Source organism: Notothenia coriiceps, unplaced genomic scaffold (genome assembly GCF_000735185.1).
Source record: "Notothenia coriiceps isolate Sejong01 unplaced genomic scaffold, NC01 NC01_scaffold00024830, whole genome shotgun sequence".
In the NCBI taxonomy this organism is placed as follows: Eukaryota; Metazoa; Chordata; class Actinopteri; order Perciformes; family Nototheniidae; genus Notothenia; species Notothenia coriiceps.
Window position 1 is genome coordinate 183,525 of NW_011357531.1, and position 26,878 is coordinate 210,402.

General features: G+C 41.8%; 1 protein-coding gene and 1 pseudogene across 1 annotated transcript in view; both read right to left on the minus strand.

The window, feature by feature from the left end:
- The window catches only part of pcdh15a (protocadherin-related 15a), a 76,991-nt gene extending 72,778 nt beyond the window's left edge, over positions 1-4,213 (minus strand). The window contains exons 1-2 of the mRNA XM_010783224.1: positions 4,081-4,213; positions 1,753-1,913 (exon numbers count right to left, since the gene is read on the minus strand). Of these exons, the coding sequence (XP_010781526.1) occupies positions 1,753-1,913; positions 4,081-4,213 (294 nt within the window). The remainder of the gene's footprint in view (positions 1-1,752; positions 1,914-4,080) is intronic.
- Positions 4,214-4,515: 302 nt separating this feature from the next.
- LOC104955834 (uncharacterized) lies at positions 4,516-6,147 on the minus strand (annotated as a pseudogene).
- Between the last annotated feature and the right edge of the window lie 20,731 nt (positions 6,148-26,878).

The window sequence follows — 26,878 nt, forward strand, 5'->3', positions numbered from 1 at the left end:
TCGCCTCGTCTCTAATGTCCGTTGTTGCATTTAAACAGAGGATTGGTACTTTTCACATTCAATATATGCTTAACACGCCTTTTCTCTAGTGATGGCAAAATGAAGCTTTGAATGAAGCGTCGAACCACTTGGACAATTGTGTCGGAAATAGGTTCATTTCTCGAAGCTTCAGTTACAGCGACCTCTCCTGGCGAAGTGCAAGGCTGCAGTGGGTTTAACGTATCTTTGCCTTGAAAAATATTCGAGACACACACACACACACACACACACACACACACACACACACACACACACACACACACACACACACACACACACACACACACACACACACACACACACAGTACTATATTTAGCAGCAGTGTTGAATTGGAATGCTCGATGGAAACCAATGACCACCAGCTTGGTTGCCACGTTACGTATTTTTTTCTGTTTGTAGCTAAACAACAGTGAAAAACATCACGAGTCGCAATGTGTAGGAAGGAGTCAAGAATCGAGGTTAATTGCCTTACTGTATTGATATATATCACTTCCCAGTTTGCAAGAGTTAAGACAACAAAGAACTATAGAAAAGCAGAGTTTACCGAAGGAGTATGCTGCTTTTGTGTTGCGCGTGTAAACACCACTTATCTGATTCAGACACTTGCAATAGCCTGTATCATGATTCTAAATAACCCCAAGCAGCTAGCTAGAGTACTCTGGTAAAAAGCAAGATTTGTTGGATGTTATTGTCTACTCCAGGTTTGTGATTATTCTGCCACGTGAGCAGCTGTTTCATTGATACAAGTAGTGAAGAAATGATTTTGTAAAACAACACATATCATCAGGGTTAGTGAGCTCCCCATAAAGATTGTAAATATTGTAATTTTTGCATTTTTTCTTTTCATACAAATGTTTATTTTCCTATATTTAGATTATTTTTATAAATTAAGAATAAAGTAAGCACTGTGTAAGAAGGGTGTTGATTTGTGTACAACAAAGCTGTTACTCTGTACAGTACATGGTATTTCAAGTAAAGGTCTTCTGGCTAACTGGTTGCTTTTGGATGTGCCCAATGCTAAATACAGAGCTTTTTAACTTGTAACTAATTGGTATTGCACTAAAAAAAAGAAACTCACTTGCATTAACACACAGACAGATACTGTATGTGTACAACAACTGATAATGACTATCATGTTAGTTACCACATTACAGAAATAGCTTGTGCACAACAAAAAATCTAGCCGAGTATATTTGTCTAATATCTAGTCAGAATATGTCTTTACACCTGATATAAGACATAATGACTTCAGAAGTAACACTGCAGTGAGATATCGGGTCTTGTTTTGCATGATCTTGTTAAGTCAAACCATTTGATTTTGAGTTGGATCTCAGATGAAACACATATTTATTAACATGTTTAATAGAAAATCACCAACGAACATCAGAAAACAGAAAACGTTTGAGTATTTGCGACTTATATTGTAACAACATTTCATGATTCTGGTCAAATATAGTTCAAAATTAGTTTCCCAGCTAATTACTAGATCTGATTTATCTAAATATCCCATCTTATTTCAAGAAATCTTACCAAGCAAATTCACACTTCTATCGGAGGATTTCTGTACTTATTTCAAATGAAAACACCATGTTTTCATTATTGTTTAATTTGTTTTTGGAGCAGCATTTTTTCCAGTGTGTGAAAAGTAGTAAGTTTGACTTTATCTTTCGTGATGTTTAATTAAGGGTCACCATCTTTGGTGCTATACTCACGTCTCTGTCCAGAATGCGCCCGGTGCTGTTCAGGTAGAGCCTCTGTCGGGTGGGATCGAGTATCACCCAGTAGTCATAGTTGTCCAGTAACGTCAGTGAGATGGTCCGGCCTGGGTCTTGGGCACGGCCATTTATCTGCATGTTTTCCACCAAAACTGTACCTGTGAAACCAGAGCAACATCCAATTAATAAATGGTTCTCTTGTTGAAAGACATTCGTTGTCACTTTTCTTTATTCTAAATTTGCGTTATTAGATCAGGTTGGTGTTGGACAAGACGTAAAAAATGAAATGTATTTTCAAAAGGCCTATCTCACCCCTTGACAAATGATTTTGTTGAAAATGAAATACTGAAAAGCAAAAATGTGCTTGATGATTAAGGACATGTTTCATCAAACAATCAGCCGAAATTAAAAGAAATGAAAAAATCAAAGGCGAACAGATTTGATGAACAAAGTCCCCCATGAAGCTGATTTCAATTAAGGTTGAATTATATCTAGACAGAAGCATATGTTTTGTTCCATGTAATCAGCCTTTTCTTTTCATCTTGTATGACCTTTCTGGAATAAAATATGATCATTTTTTATAATTTCTCCAACATTGAACTCTCAACAGCCCTACAAGACTTTTACAAATAAAACCTAAGATATCCGTAGTCTATCAAATCTCTTAGAATTATAATTGTCATCCCTGAGGACACACATGCGTTGTGGTATATTTTCCACAACGTTTAATCAGTGACCGATTTGCAACAGCGGCCCTCTGGGACAACCCTCCCAAAGCCACACGTGTGTATCGTTTGACAATATCAGACAAATTAGTGTTTTTTGAAGTAACTGGTGGTTAAATCAAGGGGGAGCAGAGATTAAGTGTTTTGATTAGGATCAATTGTGCAACAACAACCCTTTAATCAGGTATATAAAAGTACACCTTGACATGAAAGTCCCTCGTTATAATACAGCCGTTTTAAAAGTTTCAAACAGAAGTTAGAAAGTTGCATGAATGCTTCAAAAATCTGGAAAATAGCATATGTTTGAGTATAACATATTGCTTCATCACACAGTTCATTTGATATATACAAAGCAAATACATTTCCAACAAATCATTCTAAACTAATCTTGCATACGCTATGTATCAGATTCCATTAAATATATTGTACAAATCTCAGTAATCTTTTGCCAAATGAAATATATTTCAAAGGCTAACAATTGCAACAAAAGAATAAGCAATTTTGTTACTAATCACAAAGTAACACATTTTATCTTAACATATTGTGACCTGCTCTATCGAAATCAGTCGCATTGACCCGAAGACACATTTTGAGTTGTACACTGTTGGAAAGGGGATATTATAGCTTTCTAATGATATCAGGATTGTTTTTGTACTCCAAATATTAAGTGTGAGGGAAACTTCTGTGTAGCAATGCAGTGAGAGTCACCGACTGATGAAGGAGACACGGGAAGAGCAGGAGCTTTGATGTCAAACACTGATGGTTTATTTAGGAGCTTCGGACGGAGAATTCACATCATAAGTCACAGCAGTCACGGTCTGACTGCACGGGAGAGTTGCCACGTCAAATCTGAAGAACTCTACCCCAGACCCATGTATTTAGCTAGTTCATAGAGAATAATCACCATGCTGCTGCATAACAAGATAGAATCATAACACCTCTATCAGCTGACGCCAACAGGCAGGAACAGGGAGAAAGAACTATAGGTTACTTACGTAACCCCAGTTCTCAGAGTAACATGAAGTGAGATGTCTCACTATGGGATGCGCCTCATCGCGGAGCAAACAGAAGCATCAATCTCATTAAGCCAATCCTGATTGGCTGGTGATCTTGACGTCAGCGTCAGGGAATCCACCCACCCTATAAGTAGCTTGCGCCACGTCGCAGCGTCATTCAAAATAAGCACCTCTTCTCGCTTCACCTTAGCAAGGAGGGCCGTCTGGTGAGACATCTCACTACATGTTACTCTGAGAACTGGGGTTACGTAAGTAACCTATAGTTCTCATTCATAACACTCCGTTCGATGTCTCACTATGGGATATTGAAGCTCCCGTATTGCCAGACAAGCTTATCTCGAAAATCACCAAACCAACCAGAACTTAACAGGTAGAGCTCTGACTCAACACGGGACCCAGCACTGCTCGGGCCACACTGGGAGCAGAGACGTCTAATCTGTAAAAGCGGACAAAAGTGAGCGGCGAGGACCAGCTCGCTGCTGCACAAATGTCTTGGATGGAAACACCCTTGAACAAAGCCCAGGATGTAGCCAGACCACGAGTCGAATGAGCACGCAGACCCGTAGGTGCCTGCAAACCCTGACTCGTATAGGCCAAAGCAATCGCTTCCACAATCCAGTGGGAGAGGCGTTGCTTGGTAACGGGCTTGCCCTTCTGAGGGTTAGCCCAGGATATGAAGAGTTGGTCACTACAACGAAACTCTTTTGACCTGTCCATATAAGTGCGTAAAGCACGAACTGGACACATCAAATTCGGCCGCTGTTCCCCGGTGGAACACAGCGGCGGAGGAAATGCCTCAATGTCAATTGGGGTACATGAACCAACCACCTTAGGTATAAAGGCAGGGTTGGGCTTCAGCAACACTCTCGTTTGCCCCGGGGCAAACTGAGTGCATGAAGGATGTACAGAGAGCGCATGAATGTCACTGACTCGCTTGGCAGATGCCAGAGCCAGTAACAGCACTGTCTTCAGTGACAGGTGCTTCATGTCAGCTTCTTCCAGGGGTTCAAATGGGGTTCGAGTGAGCCCATCTAAAACCACTGTCAAGTCCCATAAGGGCACCAGTGACCTGGAAACAGGGAGGAGCCTGCGAGCTCCCTTCATAAAACGGCAGACCAAAGGATGTTGGCCGGCCGTCTTACCCTCAAAACCCACATGGCATGCAGCAATAGCAGCCAGGTATACTTTGATCGTGGAGAAAGCTCTGTGTTTATCAATTAGGTCCTGTAGAAATGATAAAATCACTCCCACAGGGCATTGAAAAGAGGTGTGCCCTTTTTGAAGGCACCAGTCCTCAAACACCCTCCACTTACAGTCATAAAGAGACCTGGTGGAGGAAGCTCTCGCACTCTGAATAGTGTTTATCACCTTCTGCGGGAGACCCACTGCATTCAGATTATACCACTCACGGGCCAGGCCCATAGTGCCATGCGCTCCGGGTGTGGGTGAAAGATCGTCCCCCCCGCCTGAGACAGTATGTCTCTGCGTAGGGGGAGCTGCCACGGCTGACCGCACAGCAGCTGATAAATCTCCGCCAGCCAGTACATTGCAGGCCAGTGCGGAGCTATCAGGATCAGTGTGTGGCGCTGTTCCCTCACTCTGGCCAGAGTTGGGGGTATCAGGCCAGGGGGGAAACGCGTACAGGAGGACCGGAGGCCAAATGTGCGCGAGCGCGTCCACGCCTAACGGTGCGTTTTGATCGCGCATTGAAAAGAAAAGCTGACAGTGAGCATTTTCTTTTGATGCGAACAGATCTACCGCGGCTCGGCCGTAACGCACCCACAGCTGGCTCACAACATTGGATGTAGAGTCCAGTCTGCATATAGTGGTACACCTCTGGACAGCAGGTCTGCCCCGAGGTTCATCACACCCGGTACGTGCGTCGCTCTCAGAGAGAGGAGACGGCCGCAGCTCCACAAGATCAGTTTGCGTGCCAGCATGTGTAACTGGAGAGAGCGCAAACCCCCTTGTCGGTTTATATACGATATTGTGGTCGTATTGTCCGTCCTCACGAGGACATGGTGTCCTCTGAGAAAAGGCAGAAAGCGTTTTAGGGTGAGGAACACCGCTAAAAGCTCCAGGTAATTTATGTGCGACCGCTGGAGGTCTCTGCTCCAGAGACCCCTCACCGGACGACCTTCGTAAATACCTCCCCAGCATGTCAGACATGCGTCTGTGGTGACCACCTTCCGTGAAAGGACAGCACCCATAGGCACGCCCCGTACCAGAAAAGTCGGGTGCAGCCAGTGGCGCAGTGCCATTACGCATTTCACAGTAACCATCACTCTCCGCGCGCCATGACGCGCAGGGTTTAGTTTTAGAGCGGCTACCCAGCGCTGAAACTCCCTCATGTGTAACCGTCCCAGTCGTACAACCAGGATGGCTGACGCCATGAGCCCCAGTAACCGCAGGCATGATCTGAAAAGAACATGTTTGCGCAGCTGGAAATGAGCGAGGCAAGCTCTGAAAGCTTTCACTCTTTCCGCTGACAGGCGGGCTGTAAAGGGCACCGAGCTCAGGTGTAAACCCAGGAAGAGTACAGTCTGTGCCGGGCACAACATGCTCTTTTCTGTGTTTATTATGAAACCCAGGTTGAGCAGGTGCTTTACGAGGACATTTGTCTGCGTAATAGCCTCCTGTTCCGCAGACATAGACATAGGTAATAGTTCAAATGACCCCAGTTTTATCGTACTAGAAGAAAACTCTTTAATTTGGTCCAACCTTCATTAAAAACTCGAGTTATATACTGGAACGACGGTGAAAGCAAGGAAGGAAAATTAACATGTTCGCGTCAGTGTAGTAGGACAGGCAAAAACAGATGTCGTTTTCTGCATTGTGGGACCCAAATGTTGGAGATGTAGTACTTCAATAAATCATGTCGTCACTGTGTTTTGTTGTCCCCCGAGTGTCTACTGGGTGCCGACCAGTTCCATGTGTACTCTAGAGTCAACGACGCAAACTGGTGACAACTTGAAGTGATTATATATGAGCTGCCTTGATTTTGACACCTGACAGCCTTTGAGCATTTACACTTTGAGGATGAATCTTCCCTGTCTTGTTAGAAACAAAGATATCCAATTTAATGTGTAGACCTCAAACTGTTTAATACTGTACACCTGTAATGAGTTCGAGGTAGAACCTCTAGAAAGAGAAATTGTAGATGTGATGAGACCGAGTAACTATTACTTGTTTTTGTTTATTCAATAGTATGATAACACCTAGAGTGTGTTACATGCATTGGTTATAGTGGTCTTCTGATACTGAGGTTAAGGTTGTGACTCATTCATCGTAACCTTGTTTAGGTACTGACTACACAGTCTTCGAAAGAGGCTAATTGTTGTTTCTCCCATACCAAAAAACCTCGGTTTCCGTCTTGCTATTTTCACCACTGCGTGAACTTCGTAGTCAGACGTTACACAGTTGTGTTTGTCTATGTCTGATATGTTAGATCCATAATGAGTACATTGATACTGGACTTAAAGCTTGCAGTCTAATTTTTGTCATTGATTGTAGTGGTGATTGTGGATTTCTCATATAGAACATAATGTTCTAGATTTACAGTGTCGTCCTAAACCTTTGACATGGTATCGATAAGTAGAAGTCATCAGACCTGACGGAATTACTACAGATGTCAGAGTGTCTAAAACACTGTGTTGCGATACTAACTCTTGTCGACCGATTACGTCTCACCACGAGCCTTAGAGTAATCGTGATGCTTTACCTAGCGCTTGTAACCCGTCGCACTCTTAGTACTACCTGAACAGTATAATTTAGTCATTGAGGTGTTCGACTATTTTGACAGTGGACAGAATGTCCATACGAAGTGAGTTTAGTGTACATGAAGGACAAGTGGACTTATCGCGATGGGTACGTCATCAAAACAAACAATGAATGAAAAACTGGTTACGTTGCTCAGAGAAGTCGACTACTAACTAGCCTGCGTTTGAAGTTCGAAAGTTGACGTTGTAAAATCGTTTCATAAGCGATAGCAGCGCCATAAACTTCGTTCTTCGTTGGACGTAGCTATTTAGAATCCGCGTTCGCGTTATGCTGTTTCGACTGCGTACGTAAGAGGGATAACTGGTTTTTCCTCCTCAGAGGTGTAGGCGTTCATTATAGGCCTTTTATGATGAAGACAGCAAACCATAAGCAGCGTCACATAATAGAGTAATTGTGACATTGTAAACGTTGAGTATAATCTGTGTTCTTTTACTACGAACGATTAGTGTAGAGGTAGTACTAACCAATGCAGTTGATGCATGTTACGAAAACGATAGACAGGGTATAGCTAACACTGTCTTGTTGTTTACAACGAGAAATGAAAGTCTAGATGTCTGAACTTAGTGATATCGGTCTTATGAGTCGATCACAAATCGTAGATGTGGTATCGAAACAACTGTAGATTACAATCATTAGTTCTAGTGTCACTGACCTGCAACCTCACGTCACGAGTTCAAATGTTGGCTTCTATAGTTTGTCGTTAAACCTTTACTTACCTGTAAGCTAGCTGCCGTTGTAGGTTTGATGGAACATGGAGAAAATTTACATATAAATCCATATTTAAGAACAGAGTAAGTATTGTGGAGGCAAGCTACAGAGTGATACCCTACGCGGAGTAGCGCCTCGTTTGTCTTCGTAGTTAGAGTAATTCGGTTAGGACTAACCGCCCTAGAACTGCAGTCGCAGTCCCCTTAGGTGGGGGGATATTCATCGAACGCGATGCGGCGTACGCAGTAAGTTTGTGGGAGAAGAGCGAGTCTCGTGTAGAGATATAAACCATCGGCCGATCGAGTGTGTTCAGGTGTCTGCTTGGTTCGATAGGTTCGATTGGAGCCAGCTGCCCGCGGAGCGGCCGATGAAGGATATATATGAAGACGTTCTTCTGGACATTATGATTGTGTGGTCAATCACAACGTTAGCGGACGCACAAAAAAGAGCCTTTATTTCCATTCCAAAACTAAAAGTTCGATCGTTATGTGCACACGATCAAAACAGAAGGGAGTGATGGCTGTGGTGCCATCGCTCCTGCAAAAAGAAAAAGAGAGAGTGGTGGTCTCCTCATCTTCTTATTTTTTCCATAATTGTGTGGTCAATTATAAGAAACTCTTATTTAGATGTGGCAGCGAAAAAGAGGCCTAATTGCTGCCAACACGTAAGAGAAAAGAGTCGTTGCGTGGACGATGCTCGCGCAGGAAGGGTGCAGCGGTATTACCGCTTGGTTCTACCTGTTCAGGAGGAGTGTGGTTCTCCTCGGTCCCTTAGCCTCCGAGCCGAGACGCCGACGCCCAACTTCTAAAGGCCTGTGTCTGCGTGTGGTCCAGACGAGCAGGACGAGCCCGACGTTGTACGGGTCCTCCGATAGCTGTTGGGCCGAGTACCGCCGTAACACGGGCAAGTGGCACTTCTCGGAGCGGCTGCCAATCGAGCGGTTCGATCGAACAGCCCAGTCCTGAGGGAGTACAGGAGACTAAATGGCCTGCCTTTAGTCCTGTGCCCCCGCAAGGCGGTGTCTCTACCTCGGGGCGTGACACAGTCCAGACCCGAGTAGTCATCACCGTCGACGTCTTGGCCTCAGGGGCGCGGCCGAGTCCGACGTTGCGGCCCTCGCTACCGACGAGAGGGCCCGCTATCGTGTGGTCGAAGCCGGGACAGACTCATACCTGGACGTCCGGCACACAGTCGCACGGCGTCAGGTCTGATCTGTAGGGTACCGGGCTTTACCGGTTCCTCTGGAGGTCCAGGGCGATGCCCCCTTTTGAAACGGGGTTCGTTGCTCCCTGTTTCTCCGTTGAGGACGGCCAGAAGGGCCTCTACAACCTACTCCACAGCCGAGCACCTCTCTGGGCCGGGAAGTCGTTGTTCCGGGTTAGGTCCCACGAGGAGGGATCTGAGCGCTGCCATACCTTCTCCGAGCCGGACGGAGGCGTATGGCGGCTACCTTGGCGACCACCGTCGAGTGGAGGAGGGCCTCCTACCGCTGATGTGGCTCGTTCCTTGGGGTGCGACGGCCGTTCCGCCTGGCCAAGGTCAGGTTGGTACTGACTTGCCAGGATGTCTCGGCGTCGTAAACAGGCGGTCCCGAAACTTGAAAGGAGCGACGATTGTCGGCAATGGTTCGCCTCGAGACGCTCCTAGACAGTTCATTAGGACCTGGCGTCATGTACCGCTCTATCGGCGCTAGTGCCTGTAGACAGAGGCGCAAGTTGCGACGCGCAGGTCCCGGTGGCCCTTTCCGTTACCCTTAATACCACCACGTCCTTTCTCGATCTACCGAGTTGGAGTGGTTGGAGGGTCTGGCCCTTTTCGTCCTACACTACCTGTACGGGTAGCAAGGGCTCCCATAAAAAGCCTAGACGATCAAGCGAAGATACGTCTTCTCTACGCTCGAGTTTCTCTTCCTTCTGCTCCGGGGGTGTGGAGACCAGAAGGAGCTTCCCAGGTCGGCGATCGGAAGTGTCCTCCGTCAGACAGCGGGTTTCGATGGAGTCGACGAGAGCCAAATTTCATGGCTTTGTCGTCTCCGGTGTCGGGCGTGCTCAGGGGTTGGGTCCGTCTCGTTCCCTGCCGGGTCTTTTAGAGGCCAGGCCGACGTCGGGTCCGGCGTCGGTTGGGTCTTTAAAAGCCGGTCGTCAGCTCCGTTCTTCTTCTTCGACGCCGGACTGTCGAGGAGAAGAAGGAGCCACTGCCTCGACCTTCAAGGGGGTAGGTCTACACAAGGTCGACGGGAGCTCTCTACGGAGTTGCGGTAGGTGGTTCACGTGTGTTTGTGTATTAACAAGACAAAAGAGGCTATCTCGAAAAGGCGACTGTGTAGGCGTAGCGTTGCGTAGGTGTGAGGCTCCCTACTCCGGGTCGTCGAGTCTTTTTCTTTCTTTGTTATTTGTTATTTTGGTTATTTTTTCGGCGGTAAACAAGGGGGAAAACTCTCGTGTTGCCGGAGAGAGTTTTCCGCCTGTTACTTGCCCAGACCTTCCGTGTGCGGCGGGTGCGCGTACGCGTCACTGCTGACCCCTACCCGACACTCCGATGGTGGCAGTGCACGTCCGCGTCACGGCCGACCCCAACACTTCGTGGAGGCAGTGCGCGTACGCGTCACAGCCACCCTGACAGTTTAGCCCCATGGTGGCACAAGTCTGTGATCTCCGGGTATTGTTGTTATCTCTGAGTCTCCCGTTTTTCTGCACTGTAGAGGCGACCGAGATTCTCGTTGTCACCTTCTACGAGTGTTGCAGACGAACCCACAAGTTCTGTCAATGTTCCGCGATGTCTGAGGTTATAAGCGACAGTGGTGGTGGAGCAAAGGCCCGCAAGACATAAAGTGTTCCGGCTCCTCTCTAGTCGTGTAAGATCTTTCTCTCTAGAGCGAGATCTTTTCTTCCGATATAGATATTATGGGCGGCTCGCTCAGTCTCGCAAAATAAGTTCTTATAAAGGAGCAAGGGTTTGCCCCCCTCTCCCTTGCCTTAAGCCGGTTTATGATCTAAACTCCCGAGACTTGTGTTATAGATTTTTCTATGTTTAAGTCTTACGAGTGAGTGTGTAGAGACGACCGCAGAGCACGCTGTTTGCTGACAAATGTAGTCAGCTGGACTTTCTACGCATAAAAGGTGTAGGGTCATATAATGGTGTGTCCTTTATAGACTCCAAGCGTAAAGTCCCCTAGACAATGCTTATGTCTCATGAAAGGAAGCCAGACAGAGAGTCAGGTTCTCACAAACATGCTACATGCCTTCGGCGCTATCGGGGCAATTCTGTTGTCCCATAAGCGGACGTTGGATGGATCTGCTGACCGACGAAGANCACGAGTTTCACATGTATAAACAATATGCATAAGTAAGCCGGTGACTCTTTAAACCACAATATGTTTTCACCAAAAAGGGAGTTTTAACCTAATCATTTTAACAATATATGTATAAATTAGGGCTGTCAAACGATTACAATTTTTAATCAGATTAATCACAGCTTAAAAATGAATTAGTCATGATTAATCACCATTCGAACTATGTCCAAAATATGCCATTTCTTTATGTATATTGTTGTGGGAATGGAAAGATAAATGAAAGAAGGCGGAGATATCAATTTAACATACAGTATATATGTTTATTATAACATTGTTCTGTGTGTCAAAATGAAAGACAGCCCACACACCTATCAATCATCAAACCGTGGGGTCTTATTTCATTAGGTGTTGATTTATATCAACAGGTAATGTTGTATAGATGTATATAGAGATGTACTACAGCAAAAGTATTCTCCGTCAGGACTTCTTACAACAACACCACGCCGTTATCGTGATTCTGATTGGCCAGAAGACATTATCAAAGATGTTCTATTGAGAAGACGATCACTACTTGCCAAAAGTTTTCAAAACCGTTTCTAGTCTTCGGTATTTCCAGACAAGTGGCTACTGAAATCAATCTTACTAATTGCTGTCTGTGCAATTTACTCGGCGCGAGTTGGCGGACTTTATTTTGCTTAATTTAACATCATTTTTCATGGTGGGGCTAAGGTGGGGCTTTTCTTGCCATTTCTTGGTATGGCTGTTGCCTATCCCAGCGTTGCGACTGGTGGGATGTATGGGGGGGGCCATTCTGCACATGCGTTAAATATTTTAACGCAAGTAATTCAAAAGATTAATTACCGCCGTTAACGCAATACTTTTGACAGCATTAGTATAAATACTTCTATATGACTACAAGCAGTTGACATGCCTCACCAAGCTAAAACATGACAAGGTGTTGGTATTTAATGGGCTTTTTAATGACTAATTTCATCCTTTCGTAAAATAGGTTAATCCATTTTGCAGAGTCACTTAAACTCTCAGATACTTGGGAAGGAGTACAAATGGAGGTGTAATGGAAGCTTTCGCCTTTTAATTATAATCCCGACTCCTGCATTTTTTAAATTCTACTATTAATGATTGCGCACCCTGTTTGCAGGCGTCAGGGTTTGATGCATTTACGTGTTGTAATCACAAGGACCTATAATTATCTGTCTCACTTGGGCAAAACTCCCTCTGAAAAATTGATCTTCTAAGAATTTAATTTAAAAGTCAAAAGGACCCTCCTGTTGCCGGTTCATTAATCTACAACACAGCTTTTCATAAATATATCTGCCTTAGTAACTTGAGAGGTGAGCTACATCTTTTGGAAACTCTCGGGTCGTAAATTATGCCGCTGATGATATTACAAGGGAGGGCACAGGGAGCCTCCTTCCTTTCTCAAGTTAATTGAACTTCAGTTTTTTTGCTGTGACAGTCAATACTCCCAACGTTCTGGGCACTTCCACTCTCACTCTCAGTCGCATAGCATAGTTGTTGTGCTCATCATTCAAGAGGATGCCAGGTTGTGTTAGACCTTTATAAACAAGAGCTAGCCAGAGTTCCACAGCGCTGTATAATTCTAAATAATTAAAATCTCTCTCTCTTTGGTAGTCTGTGACTCGGTCAGGGTCATCTCTGGTCAGAGGCGCCTCTGATCTTAGCTTCACAGTGGACTAACCCCATAGAGACAACACACAGAGCTTACTTTTATCCCAAATATCAATAATGTTGGCAACCGCAGATATGGCACAAGATAAGGCTACAGGGCTGTTTCTGATAGGGCTCGAGGTTTAGAAGGAAATCTAAATGTTGGATTGCGGTTTATTAGGTTAGCATTGAGGCCTATTTCAAATATGCTTTTAGCTCAATCCATGATCTGCATATGATATATAAAAGGTTAAGGATGTCAGAAGAAAGCAAACCGAAATATAAGTGGGTATGAGAGGTGACAAAAAGGCAGTTGTTTCATTACTAAAGACTTACATGGCAACAAGAAATCTGTTGTTGCATACATTTAATGAAATAACTTCATTTTCTTTCTTTTTTGACATTATTTGGACTCAAATAATATCCTCAAATGAGAGTAAATATTACATGCACACATGTAGGTGGTATTTTGTTTAACATTGGGGCTAAAAATAAGATGTTAGCTCCCTTCCTGAAAGCCGCAGTATATAACCTAACAACAATTTCAGTTGTAGTTCATGGAGGACAAAAGTTATCCTTAACAGATGTTAAAATCATTTGTATGTTAATTCACAATTTGAACCACTGCAGCAAAATGTTGCACTTGTTCGAAGCAACTTCAACACAGCTGCTTTGCAGACTAATGCAGGTGGCCATTAACCACAAAAAGCTTTATTGTTTGAGTCTCATGCTAACTTTTAATGCAGGCCTAAAATTACTAGGCCATTTCAAAAAGCCTCTGCTGGGACTAGACTTTAATAATCCCATATGTTGAACATCTAATTCACTCTATTCACTCATAATATCTATTCCACTTTTATTTGGATGACACCGATTTACTTGAGCAGTGACGAAGCACAAATGTGCTGTGTCCACAGCTGTCTTTAGGACATCTATACATGCTGCCAAAACATTTGTAGATCCTTTTAACTTGCCAAGATGACAAAACCAACTGATTTGTAACCCCTGCAGCCCTCTGGGGGAGTTTGTAAGTCAGCATTGGAGAAATGCTGTTAAACAAAGTCAGTATGAATAAATCAGTTATAAAACATGTTTCCTTTAAAAAATGGGCAATACTTTCACCACAAACAATCCTAGAGAATTTCTTTGTAATGTCCTTTTTGAATTATTGTTATTCCCGTCTCTAGACATGTGAAGACGTTTCTCAATGTCTTCCCATCAATTTACAGAAAACACATAGCAACATATCCTTGCATAAAAGTGAGCATGTTTTAACTTACATATGGAGATGTAACTCAATGTGTGGACATCACAAGAGCCAGTATTTACAGATTTCTGCATTGCATATTGAACATGCCATTTGTTCAATATGCGTGTTCATTTTCATTTACATACTAGAATGGAAAAAGACTAAAGATATGTTTTCGAAATAGGGGGAGAAAACAGTATGTGGATCCTCTCTCTTTAATAACATCCAATTCGTCCATCACCACTTTTTTTATGTGTAAAGCCTTTTCTTTTGACGGACAAGAAGTACAACATCTAGGGAGGATTACTTAATGTAAATATAAAAATATCCAGTAGCCTACACCTTTCTCCATCACATTATTGTGCAGCCATGACTGTGGGGCATCTGCAACGCATCACTGCAGTCTGAGCAATGATGCCTGACATGACTAAGAGGAGGAAGAGGAGGATGATCTACGATGATATTTTAGGACTGAACATGTCTGTGTGCTCACAATGACTGGTGGCCCTGGCCAACCAGAAATAATGGAAAGCAACTTATGCAGTCAAATTATAAGACTAGAAGTATTTGTCTCGGAAAACCTTGACACTTATTCAGGCACACACTCACAAACACATACAGTAAACATGTGCACCAGCTGTCACAGGGCACACTGTGCAGCACACATTGCCAAAAGTAAAATATGTGTTTTACAGCCACCACCAAATGAGGAGGGATATAATACCCCGGCCATCTTGGCACTTTAAATGCTTAATAACCTCTAATTGCCTTTGATATAATTTGACATGAGAAACATCTGTCTGTGTATGCCTGTCTGCCAAAGTAAACCAGAGTCACAGCAACAAAGGAAATAAGCTGAAGCTGTTTCATTCTTTAAACAGAGATTCTTCCTCTGGAGAAAAGTTTTCATTTTCATAGTGGGTGAGGTGCAAGTCATACATACAATATTCCCATGCTGAATTTATATGGGGCCCTGAACATAATGACGATCAGCGTGGGCAAATCAACTTTCTCCCATCAATTTAGCGAGGAGCTATATCGCTACTGTACCCACATACAATCATCATTTCCTGGCTGCAAGTTGTTCCCTGCGGTATGAAGGAATGCAAATTGCTCTCCCTATGCCTTACGAAACCTCTTTTATACCCGATGTCTGAGCATCATATACATTCTAATGCATTTAAATATTATACAAATAGGTTTTCAAACACTACAATATAAAAGCCTAGCATCCGTTCCAAAAATTGCCTTCCTAGATTGCATTTCATGTGTCATACCAAAATCAACAAACAGCTAAGAATGCAGTCCTCAGTGTCAGTGCTACCTAGCAAAAAAGTGGGTATGTCAATATGTGTGCTTATATTTGGTCAGAAAACACGGTATTAGACAAATTGAAATATTGACCTGCTGAAGGCACTATGGAAAGTCCAGGCTTTATCAAAGTAATTAGGTAACACACAGCTATTGCCATCCATGGAACCAGAGAAACACCTATAAATCCGCTTCAGCTGTAACCTTTTGTAAAAGCTGAAAAACCTCTGATTCACACAAACTGGAGTAACTATTTGTCCTGGATGATAAATGCTTGTTTGATAAGTTCACACATGTAATCCATTCTTTGACTAAATACACAGGGATATACTGTACTGTCTGCCTAGAGTACATCGTCTCATCATGTTGCACAATCTTAAGTGTGATTTTGTGCAGTATCCAGATCAGCCCCTCACACCTCTGCACTGGTGGCTGCTTTGTTCATGATGAACATACTGGAAAGGTTAGCTAAAGGAACATCTTTGGCTGGTGCCCAATTCTTGCTCCTGATATCTGTTTTCGATCACAGATTTATGCCTGAAGTTCTTCTTGGTGAAAATGTATACTTGTTTTTAAGGCTGGTTGGTTTTATTTTCAGTCTACGTAAAGGCAGGTAACAAAAAGTAAGGTATACACTGTAGGTACAGATGTACTTTGAATACATTTATTTATAAAGCCTGATTACATGAAATGCCTTAGATGAAGACTGATGAAAGATGTATCACATTTTCAAGTAAATGAAAAATATTCCATAACTTCCATAACATTCAAAGTAGATATTTTACTGTGTGGCAACCGATTTCACACTGCAATCAAAAATAAACTAATGAACAAACAAATGTGATGCATTATTGTGTAATTAAGTCTGACCCATTTTTGCCACACAGTCAGGATGATTTCATATCTCTTGTGAAATGATTATATTCCTTTTGAATGCAAGCCAAAGAAACAAAATGGTCCAGCAAATTAGTTTTGACAGCGCAACTTGCATAAATTCATAATAATGATGTTTGGTTCTGTTTTGTAGGCCAGATTGCAGTGTGATGAGAACAGTCAAGGCAGCTTCTATGCAGTCCTACGAGAATGGACAAAATAAACTGCACAATAGATGGCCATCACATATGCCTCAAACCATCACAAAGGGCCAATATGTTGTGTTTTCATCATTGTAAATACAACACTCATTGTAAGAGAAAGATATGTTATTATTAGAATCCAGTGATGTCTTGAGCTTTCCAAGAAAGAAAAACAGTGGCAGGAAATTGTGTGGGTTTAGGAAAGATGGAAAACTAGACTTAATAATGATGCTGAAAAGTACAATAGGCCATCAGCACTACTTCTTAATAGACATCATTTAAATGGTTGGTTGCTTTGTCTGCTTAAGAACGATAGAAGATGTAGGTTTTTTCAAAGGTCTTTGGTCCTCCTGGGATTTAGGTAAGCTGCTGTTCAGTATACAAACATATTTATATTTAACTTTTAATTAGGTCCCTAGAACATTGAAGTCTACTTTTACATATCATATATTTTCTACATACTGATATCTTTTACCATTCCTAAAATAATGTAATCTTACATATTCAGTACAGTACATCACAGTCACAATGTATTACTTTGGATAGGATTTAAAGCATTTGCATTCACCTTGAACATGTTGTATGTGTCAGTGGCTCGTACATCATAAGATTTAAAACTGGCATTATCCAGGGCTATTCAATTGCTATGGCATTCAAAAAACGTGCATTTATACTTTCAAGGCCTTTTAAATAGGCTGAAGCATTTATCAAGTACTCTGTTGATCGAAAGAGCATTCATAACTTTGAGTTACATGATATGTATCTGATAGCCAGCTCATTTAAAAAGAGAATACATTATGACTCAAGTCCTTCTAATGCTTAAATACTAGATAGCTTTGCGTCTGTATGAACTGCAAAGGTGATGTTTAATTACATGAACGCATAAGCACATGAAATGCAAGGCATGTCTTTTGAACCAAGGTTAAGTTGGGCTCGACTGCTTCAAATACCATTGTGGTTGTACAGGATGAGATAATAGCTGTTAACAACTGTTCACATATGATATAAACAATAAGAGCAAAGGCCAGCCAAAGACATATTGTTGTTAAGATATTGATCTAATCTACGTTTGAATGGACTCAAGTCTTTACCCGTATATTTTTAACCAGTAGAGGTAGGTAGGATGCAGCATCTTAAAATTGGGGCATCGAATAAACCACCGCAGCCTGAGGCTGAATCGGCTGCAGCAAGCTCAGTTAGTATCCGAATTCCACATAAGAGCAGTCTGTCCTAAGCTCAAATTTTAGGAACCAAGCATTTCATCTGTGATGTCATACTGATTTACAGCCCGGAGCTGCTCCATTGATAATGAATGGGAGAGTGACTCTGTGCATTCCTAGAGCGTTAGCTTGAAAGATGTCCTGGGTATTGGAACTGACTTCAATCCAAGGACTGCCAACATTTTTAAGCAGTTCTCCATGCAGCTGTACATTGAGGTGACATCAGACATGGGGCAACTTCATCTCTCTTATTACTAGATATGGCAGCTAGCGACTGACGAATATTCGCCAATACACCCAAAACTGTTAGAGGGCAAGATGAAGAAAGTATGCATATTTGCTACATGAATCTGAAACATTTATAATCCAAACATGTGTTATACTTTCTGGGAAATATACCAATCTCATAAGAGGTTTCTCAATACTCAAATTTCCCCTCCTCGACTCCTCGACTCTTATATATTATATCCAGTCTCTGATTGTGTTACGTTATTATGAGAGTGCTCTCATACTTGTTTGATTCTGAAATTGTATATATTTATATAAATATATGTGTGTGTGTATATGTATGCATCTGTAGCCTGTTATTGTCAGAATTATACTGCACTGTCAATTAATTAAAAGTAAATATATATAAGTCGTCATGAAAACATCTGTCCATCAGAGTGCTGCTGTGCCTCCTGTCATTAAAGGACAAAAATGACCGCTCAGAGGAGAGGAGTTCTCATTTCTCTAACCGCCTGCTGCTTCCACTCCTCTCTCCTCGGTTCCCCTCCTCAGTCCTCCGCTCGCATCTCCTGTGGGCGGCACCAAGTCTCGAGGAGAGGAGTCGAGGATAGGAGTCGAGGAGGGGACATTTGAGTATTGAGAAACCTCTAAAGACAGATGCACTACCTGGAAGATTGAATTATATAGACAAAAATATGTGTGACACAATTTGAAATAGCTCCAGTCCAGTCTGCACTAACCACATTTAAAACTGCCTCTACTCAGTGCTAAAGTAATTAAAAACATTATAAAACATTATGAAGTCCCAACACAGCCTCAAGCCAGTAAGACAGTCTCAAGGCAATGCAAATTCATTAAAACTGGGAAGTCAACTGAGACAAATGTAACATTTGTGATATTAGGCTATATCAATAAACATTGATTGATTGATTACAAATAAACATCATTTTTAAGAGGAACACATTTATTGTCATCTTCCTGCAGTAAAATGATTTCATAAACTTGGACCTGGGAAGTTATTTTTAATTGGGGTAAGGCATTAGGAGAAACTTGGAACATACAGCTTTGTTATTGATTTCTTGGTCATTAGTATGAAGAAAGGAAAAGATGTGCTCACACACTGCAGAGGATCCTCTGTTGAGAGGGACTCGAAATACTCTGAAATCCTCAAGCTCAGGTGTCACATACAGTATCACCAGCACACTTTAAGTATTTAAGCCTTAGTTCCAAAATATTCTAAAGCACCTAGGGGAAGAAAACTCATTACTGACGTGGGTGTTGTACTAACCAGGTTATTGCAGTGCGTTTTAACTGCAATGTGCTGCTTTAACCTGATTTCCCCCAGCTGACTGATTCCTTATAAACATACTCAGTTCTGAATGAAACAGAAGGCCACGCTGTGTCTGCAGCCAAACTGTCTCACTGTTGTCTTCCCATCCCACATCACTTGTGACAAACTAGTGGGACTGTGAATACTGTCTATGCCAAACTATCAGCTGAAGGTTCAGAGAGAGCTGGTACAAAGAGGGGCTCAGACATGACATATACAGTAGCTGTGCTCTAGATACAAATAAGCTTCTAATTTCCCAGCTGCAATTATGCTTTTGTTCTTGTCTTTGTAGCACAGATCTTCCAAAGAATCATTAAGAAAGACTGTAGCTACAGTAATAACAGGAGCAAAAGGCCAAGCAACCTGTTCTCCTTTTACAAAGCAGTACTTCCATTAACCTCGTCATGCAATGCACAATCACAAGGACAAAGTGGGATCAATGTAGGCCTATGAACACAATAATACAACAAAAATAAATAAGGAACACTATGGACAATTTAGAATATAGCTTTCAAAATAATTAAAATATCAGTCCGAGTGTGTTTGTTTGTGTGTTCGTGTGTATGTGTCCCAGATGTGTGTGTGTTTGAGATAGATTAGTCTGGGGATTATATTTGTTAATCTATACAAACAATATTTATATTCCTTAACTTTGTAATAGTTAAAAAGAGAACAGTGTCTTTATATATCTAACCTCTGAATTTTGAAACAGATTTATGCATGTTTTTTTTAGATACCATACTGAAGTGTCACAAAATGTAGCAAGAGAGAGTGACGGTTCAATCCCTTTTGTTGATCATCACACATTGTAATAGGTTTGCAAATTTGTTTTGCTTGAAAATGAGATCCACGTATTAAATATGAATGACCAATCATTTTAACGTCTATTCAGCCTAATGTGAGGATTAAACTAATCCACAATCTCATTACAATATGGTGGGAATTAATTGATAATTGCTCCATATCTTATTAACCAGCTGACAAAACATTAAATAAACCCTACAATACAGACAGCTTTCAGATTTCCCTAGTCTTTGTATTTGAAATAAAACAAAAAAATCATGTTTTACAAAAGTTGAAAAATAAAATGTTTGCAAGCTCACACAGTTGTTTCGTTGCCGGATGATGCTGAATATACATCAGGCCATCTCCTAGCAACCTAAGCCTTCCTATGGAGAAAAAGCTGTGTGCGACTACAAAGATTCAAGGAGGTTTTGATTAACCTTTATTTCATTGCAGAGTTAATAGTTATGACCCAGAAAATGCTAGCATCATTAAAATCGCCCCAAGCATCATTGTGGTGTCCATAAACTTGGCATCATTGTTTCAGTGGAGCAGCTCCAGGATATTTCCTCTGATGATGATATCAAAACATTCTTGGCTATAGAAAAAAACGATTGAATGTCAAGATTACAATACAAATGTTGATTTTCTCTTTTAAATATTTCAACTAAATCGACAAATAATTTCCATTGTTTTGCACTTTTGGGATTTGATTTTGATTTTGTTCATGCAATGGCCAGCATGTAACTTTTAATGTACTGCAGTGATCTTGCCACTTTTCTCCGCCATAGCACAAGGTGGAAAACTAGCAACCATCATCCTACTCTATAGTCTCTTCACGTACTTAGAGGGGGATGCTGCAGTGAAAGAACACAGGGATTCCCTTGGAGAAATGAGAATAAAAAAAAACACATATTCTATGATGACACTATTAATCTAAGTTGACAATACCACCACATTCTGGTGGAAAATCAGCTGAATAATGCAGTGAGGGCTGTGTGCTCACACCATGACCAGCACTCATGGAATAGGCCTTTTTCTATTAGCCTTTAAAAAAAAAATCTGGCCATAGATAGGGTGAATTTAGTGCAAAAGATTCACTTCAAACTTATTTTCTGTGATCATGCATGAAGTAAACACATTCAATTAGATCAAGTAATTTGACTCAGACATTAGTTGTGACTCAGAGGTTATTTGAATCTCAGAGACTAAGCACTTTACATTGATATTCAAACCAGTGAATCCATGTATGGCCATGTAAATATGTAACAGTGCAAGGCCTATTTCATAGCGTAATTATGATAAGCACAGAGTGATATACAACAGGAACAGAATTAATTATGCTGACCGTTTATCTTCACAATATTAAATAATTGCTCTCTTTATTAGCACATCAAACATTTAAATGTGTTCCCCACTTCTAAAGAAAAAACAATACCATGAACCCCTCTAGTGGTATAATTATGTGCAAGTAAACGGGAAAGTGAAGGCCGACACCTTTCATCTGATTAACAAAGACATTCAACATCTGAAAACCATTGAGAATTCACCATAAATTAAAGTATAAAAACACGCTTGTTAGGTACATAAACAATACAAAAATAAAGATGTTGTATTGAGGTATCACAATGTCTTTCTGTAGTGTATAATTGAGCCTCCTTGCATGTCCAGCCCTCCCGTTTCACTTTTTAATCCAAAAGGAGCACGTGCTGAGGACTAATCCTGCCTTTCAGCTATGCTTTAATTGTGTATTGATGACCTAGAAATCATCATAAGTGAAGTTGGTCATAGAATCGAGACCAGGGGATGTTTGAGACTGTATTTCTCTGGGTGTAGTACGGTTTACTGGGAATGGAAATAATCAGACATCTGCATAAAATGATAACAAAAACTACAGAAACAAGTACAAAAACATATTGTAAATGCTCTAATGCTTGTGCACACAAAGCAGCAGTGCTTGTTTTGTATGAGTAACAGATTCACAGCTCTACAAAACCAAATTGGCCACTTGGGTATCTCCAGCCAGATTTGCCCAGATGTTTTCTCTCCTACTAAATTGCATTTATTAAACAAAACTAGAAGGTCCAGAGTCCTGATCTGCAAAGGCAAACCTTGTGGGAATAGCATACTTAAAACGCTTTCTAAAAGAGAACCATAACCAAACCAAACTGAATCAGACATTAGATATAAAATAAATGAGGACTATTTTTTTTTGTGTTCAATACCAATTACTTGGTGGTTGGAAAATATCATCCCCAAACACCCAGCTCTCAAAAACCCAGACTTGTGAATTGTTTGGTTAGGGGTTGGAAAAGGGTGAGTAGACTGGCACTGCCACGGGACGACGGCTGGGAAGTAGTTATACTCCACTGTGTACACCTTCAAAAGTGTGTTATCTGTGGTTATGAGGGATGAGGGACTGATCATTTTTCAGATCCTTCTATGTATGCTTTGTTTCTTCCATGTAGCCATGTACAGCCGCATGCTCACACTAACTAAGCTGGCTCTATGTATCAGGCTGCTGTCAACAAACAAAATGAGCAGATTCATTTGTGATCTGACTTTCATTATCTACATTGTTTGTGTTGAATCCTTGACATATTTGTCAATGTTGTAATTGAGGCATGTTATACTGACAGCACATAGCTTTATTGGTATAGAGTGGGCAGGCCAACATGTAACAAGTATGTGTACTTCAGAATGTGATCAGAATTTCTCAGCACTTTGCAGCCATGTTTCTTAGGTATCCCAGATGTACATGAATATATTTCAAATTAACAGGGAGGAGTAATGAAAGGCACTTCACTACACAAAATGAGTCTCTTGTGCTTTCTGCCAAACATGTGTCTGCATTACATAGTGACACTATAACGCGGTGGCTTAACTATAGACGGTGCAGCCGGTACAATGCACCATGGCCCAGAGCCGGCCAGGGGGCATATGCAAACAAAAAATATTTTATTTTAATTTATTTTTTATATAATATCTTTTTTGGGGGCCCCAATGGCACTAACCGCTTCACGCAGTCTTCAAAGTAACCAAGCAACCTAAATTAATTTGTAATTTGTCTGTCCAATGACCTTGCTCCCTTTCATGTCATGTGATACCTTGCGTGACGAGCGAACCGTTTAATCAACCTCAAAGGTTATATGTACTGTAGCTAGCAGCAGCAAGTTTGGGAGCATTATAAAAAATTGAATAGCTTGCATTTATAATGCACAGCAAACCAAAGCACAAGAGTGGCGCTCAAAAGAGAAAGGACAAGAGAGAACAAGGAGATGGAACGGCTAAACTGACAAAATTAGACCGTTTTTTTTGTCATACATCGTCCGTGAAATCTCAATTAATTCTGTAGTGATTGTTTGATTAGTTCGCTGTGCCGTTGTCAGGCTGTGGTGGTCTGAGGCTAGGGCAGGCTGTTGTTGATAGCCTACATGTGGCGCTTATGAGTGGTTGTGTGTGCCGTGCGTGTGTGAGCGCATCAGCGTGCGCTTATGTTTGGGGCGATGGGGGGGGGGGCCCCAACACAATATTTGCACCGGGGCCAATCACAACCTTGTTACGCGTTAGGGACACTATAATCAATGTCTCGGGCTGCTAGGTACCATAAGGAAATCCTCTTTTTTCAAAATGTATTATGTATTTCACCTTGAAATATTAATATCCAAATCCTAATTGTAGCATTGATGCAGAACATTCGGTAGCTTTCATGTATAAGTGATTCAATTCAATGTTACCAATGTTTTATTCTTTCAGGCTGTTAACATATCTTCAAACCAGGCGATTCTATTTCCTGGATTAACACCATGGCAGCAACTAAATGGTGGCTAGTCAGCCAACACTTATTGTAGTTAACTGTGCTCTCTTGTGGCAAACTATGGAGCGAATGCCTTGCCCAGGGATCAAGACTTTTTCTCTCCACTTTGCAAAAGGGTTACAAATCATGCCCTTTGTTTGCTATTTGTACAGGGCCTCACTGAATGCACCATACATCAATTTGCTCCCCTGCTGACAACTTCTATTGTCGGAAACTAGTGGGATTCAGGACAATGGGTTTTTGATTCATCATAGTAGGGCCTAGTGATCCATGCTTACCAGAGTCTTAGCCCACTGTTGTTACCTCAGAGGAGATGTTACTGCCTTCCAGGTGCAACTAATGGAATTCAAATCACCTTCTTATCATGTAGGTCTGAGGGAGTTCAGTTTTAATTAGAAAAACTGGCCCTATATTTGAACTACATTTAATTTCCAGAGGTCCGTTTGTTCTTAAAATGAGCCCTACAACGTTACTTTATAATTCTGATTTAGCATTGACTCTCCTGAAGAACAATTACGGGCCGTCCACACAGCGGCGTGCGTTGAAGCTTGCCGGCGGGCTTGTCTGAAACTCGAGACGGCCCGTAATTGTTCTTCAGGAGAGTCAATGCTAAATCAGAATTATANACATTGGTAAAAAATGTATACATTATATATATATATATTTCTATTAATGATTTCCGGCCTTTCGGCATTCGGTTTTCGGCCAACTGTTTCCTATTTTCGGTATCGGTTTCGGCCAAGAATTTCCCATTCGGTGCACCCCTACAAATAGCTCCGACAGAAGCTAAAAACCCCTCTATTCCTCTTATTGACACCTTGCTTTCCTCCAGCTCAGAGGAGAAGCTGTTTGCTAAGGGTTTGTGTGTGCAATGCACAACAAGGCTCAACATACACTATGTTCACACTGCTTTGCTTGTTATTTCCACTAGAGCCTGAATGGGTGTATTTACTGTTAGTCCTGTCTGTCAGTTTTATTTATGCACCGTCATAATGCGTGGAGTTGATTTAATGTCTTTGCTGCAGTTTGTTCTGACTGATTCTTTGGAGCTGGCGGCTTGTGCATTTTTCTATAGAATGTTATGACTGCTGAAGAGGAAGTCTGGTTTGTGCGGGGTTATGCCATTAGATTCCACCTGATATGCCCCTGTATGAGGGGGGGATGCCATCCGCCTTAAAACGACCAAAATGCATGCCGCTTGTTAGCCTGCCATCCCCTCTCTCTATATATTTGAGTCTTATTCATTCATGCATTCATTGATTGCTCATATGACTGATGTTCTTGCAAGATACAATCCATGTCCCTGACCATAGCTCTGAAACATCAATAGACTAAGTTTGCAGTGTATCGATAAAGCCACGGCGCTGTCCGTGGTGCTGAAATGCAGACTGATTTGAAATTGCAACATTTTCTGTCCCGTCCTTCTGGCAGTTTTATCTTGGATCTATATTATTATCTAAACTATTCAGCTGTGCTGGATTATTACAATTACAGAACCAAATGATGAAGACTTTAAAAAATGTGTTATGGCGTAGTTTGAGACTGGAGGCTGGGGTTAGTATGAATTAATTCCATTAATCAGAAGTAGTTAGGGCTGCAAAAAAAAGATACTATTTTTCTTTAGAGAAGCTTCTCTAACATTACTTTCAGCATAATTGATTAGTCTGAGTTTATTTTATCATGGATGTAGTTAATCATATTCCACCAAAATGAAGCAAACTTATGCATGACCCATTCAAGATGCCTGCAGATGCTAATAGCAGTTAGCCGGCTGTTTGAGCTCGCAACATGTTGTTTGGATGCGTGTCTGTAGAGAGTAACAAGTCAGATTGATTGGGAAATATTGATCACGCTCTCATTAGTGGAAAACAATCAAATCAATTTTTATTTATATAGCACATTTTTAAAACGATTTTTGGTCGAGCCAAAGTGCTGTACATACAATAAAAATACTTTACAATAAAAACACTTTACAACAAATACAACAGCACAAATACAAAATAACACATAGGGAAAAGTCAGGAGTTGTGCTCCGCTCAGACTAGAAGGCCAGAGAGAAGAAGTGAGTTTTAAGAGTAGATTTTAAAACCCCCTAGGGTCTGGGCCGACCTCACAAGGAGGGACAGAGTGTTCCAGAGCCTAGGGCCAGCTGCTGCGAATGCTCGGTGCCCTCGGGTTTTGAGCCTGGTCTTGGGCACTACCAGCAGCAGCTGGTCAGCAGACCTTAAAGCTCTGGCTGGGCTGTAGCGAATCATGCATTGTCTGTTAAGGAAGGGACAAAATATGTCAAGAAAAAGAGATATTATGCATATTATGTATGACGTTTTGATATACAGACCAGCCCATGAGACGATGCATCAAGGATTACATACTGTATCTGATTATATTGCTGCATTTGAGAAATAAATCCCGTTTTTGGGGTAATCCATAAATCCAAACTGAATACATTCAGATTGATCCAGATTACCCAGTGGATTATTTGATTTACTGACAGTACATTTGTATTGTGCTGTTCTTGGAAAAGACTAACCTAATGATATTGCTGTAGGTACATGTGCATGTTTGTTAATGTGTGTGTTGGCTGGTCACAGCTGTTGCGTAAGGGCAGCAAGGCTCAATAGGACATGAATGAAAAATCCTCTCTCCCGTTTCTTTTTTGTGTCCAGGTGGGCAGGCAATAAGGCTTGACAGAAGATGCGACGGGGGTGGTGGCTCGTCAGATGGCTGGGGACAGGAATGGCAATCCTCTCTTTGCTAACCCACAGCTGGGGCCAGGACACAGAAGGTATGAGCAGCCGGGTCTGTGGCCAACACCCTAAGACCTCCACTTTTTCAATAAAACTTTAGCTGCACTGCCAAGAGGAAACTTATAATGTGGAAAAGTCACTGTTTGTCTTCT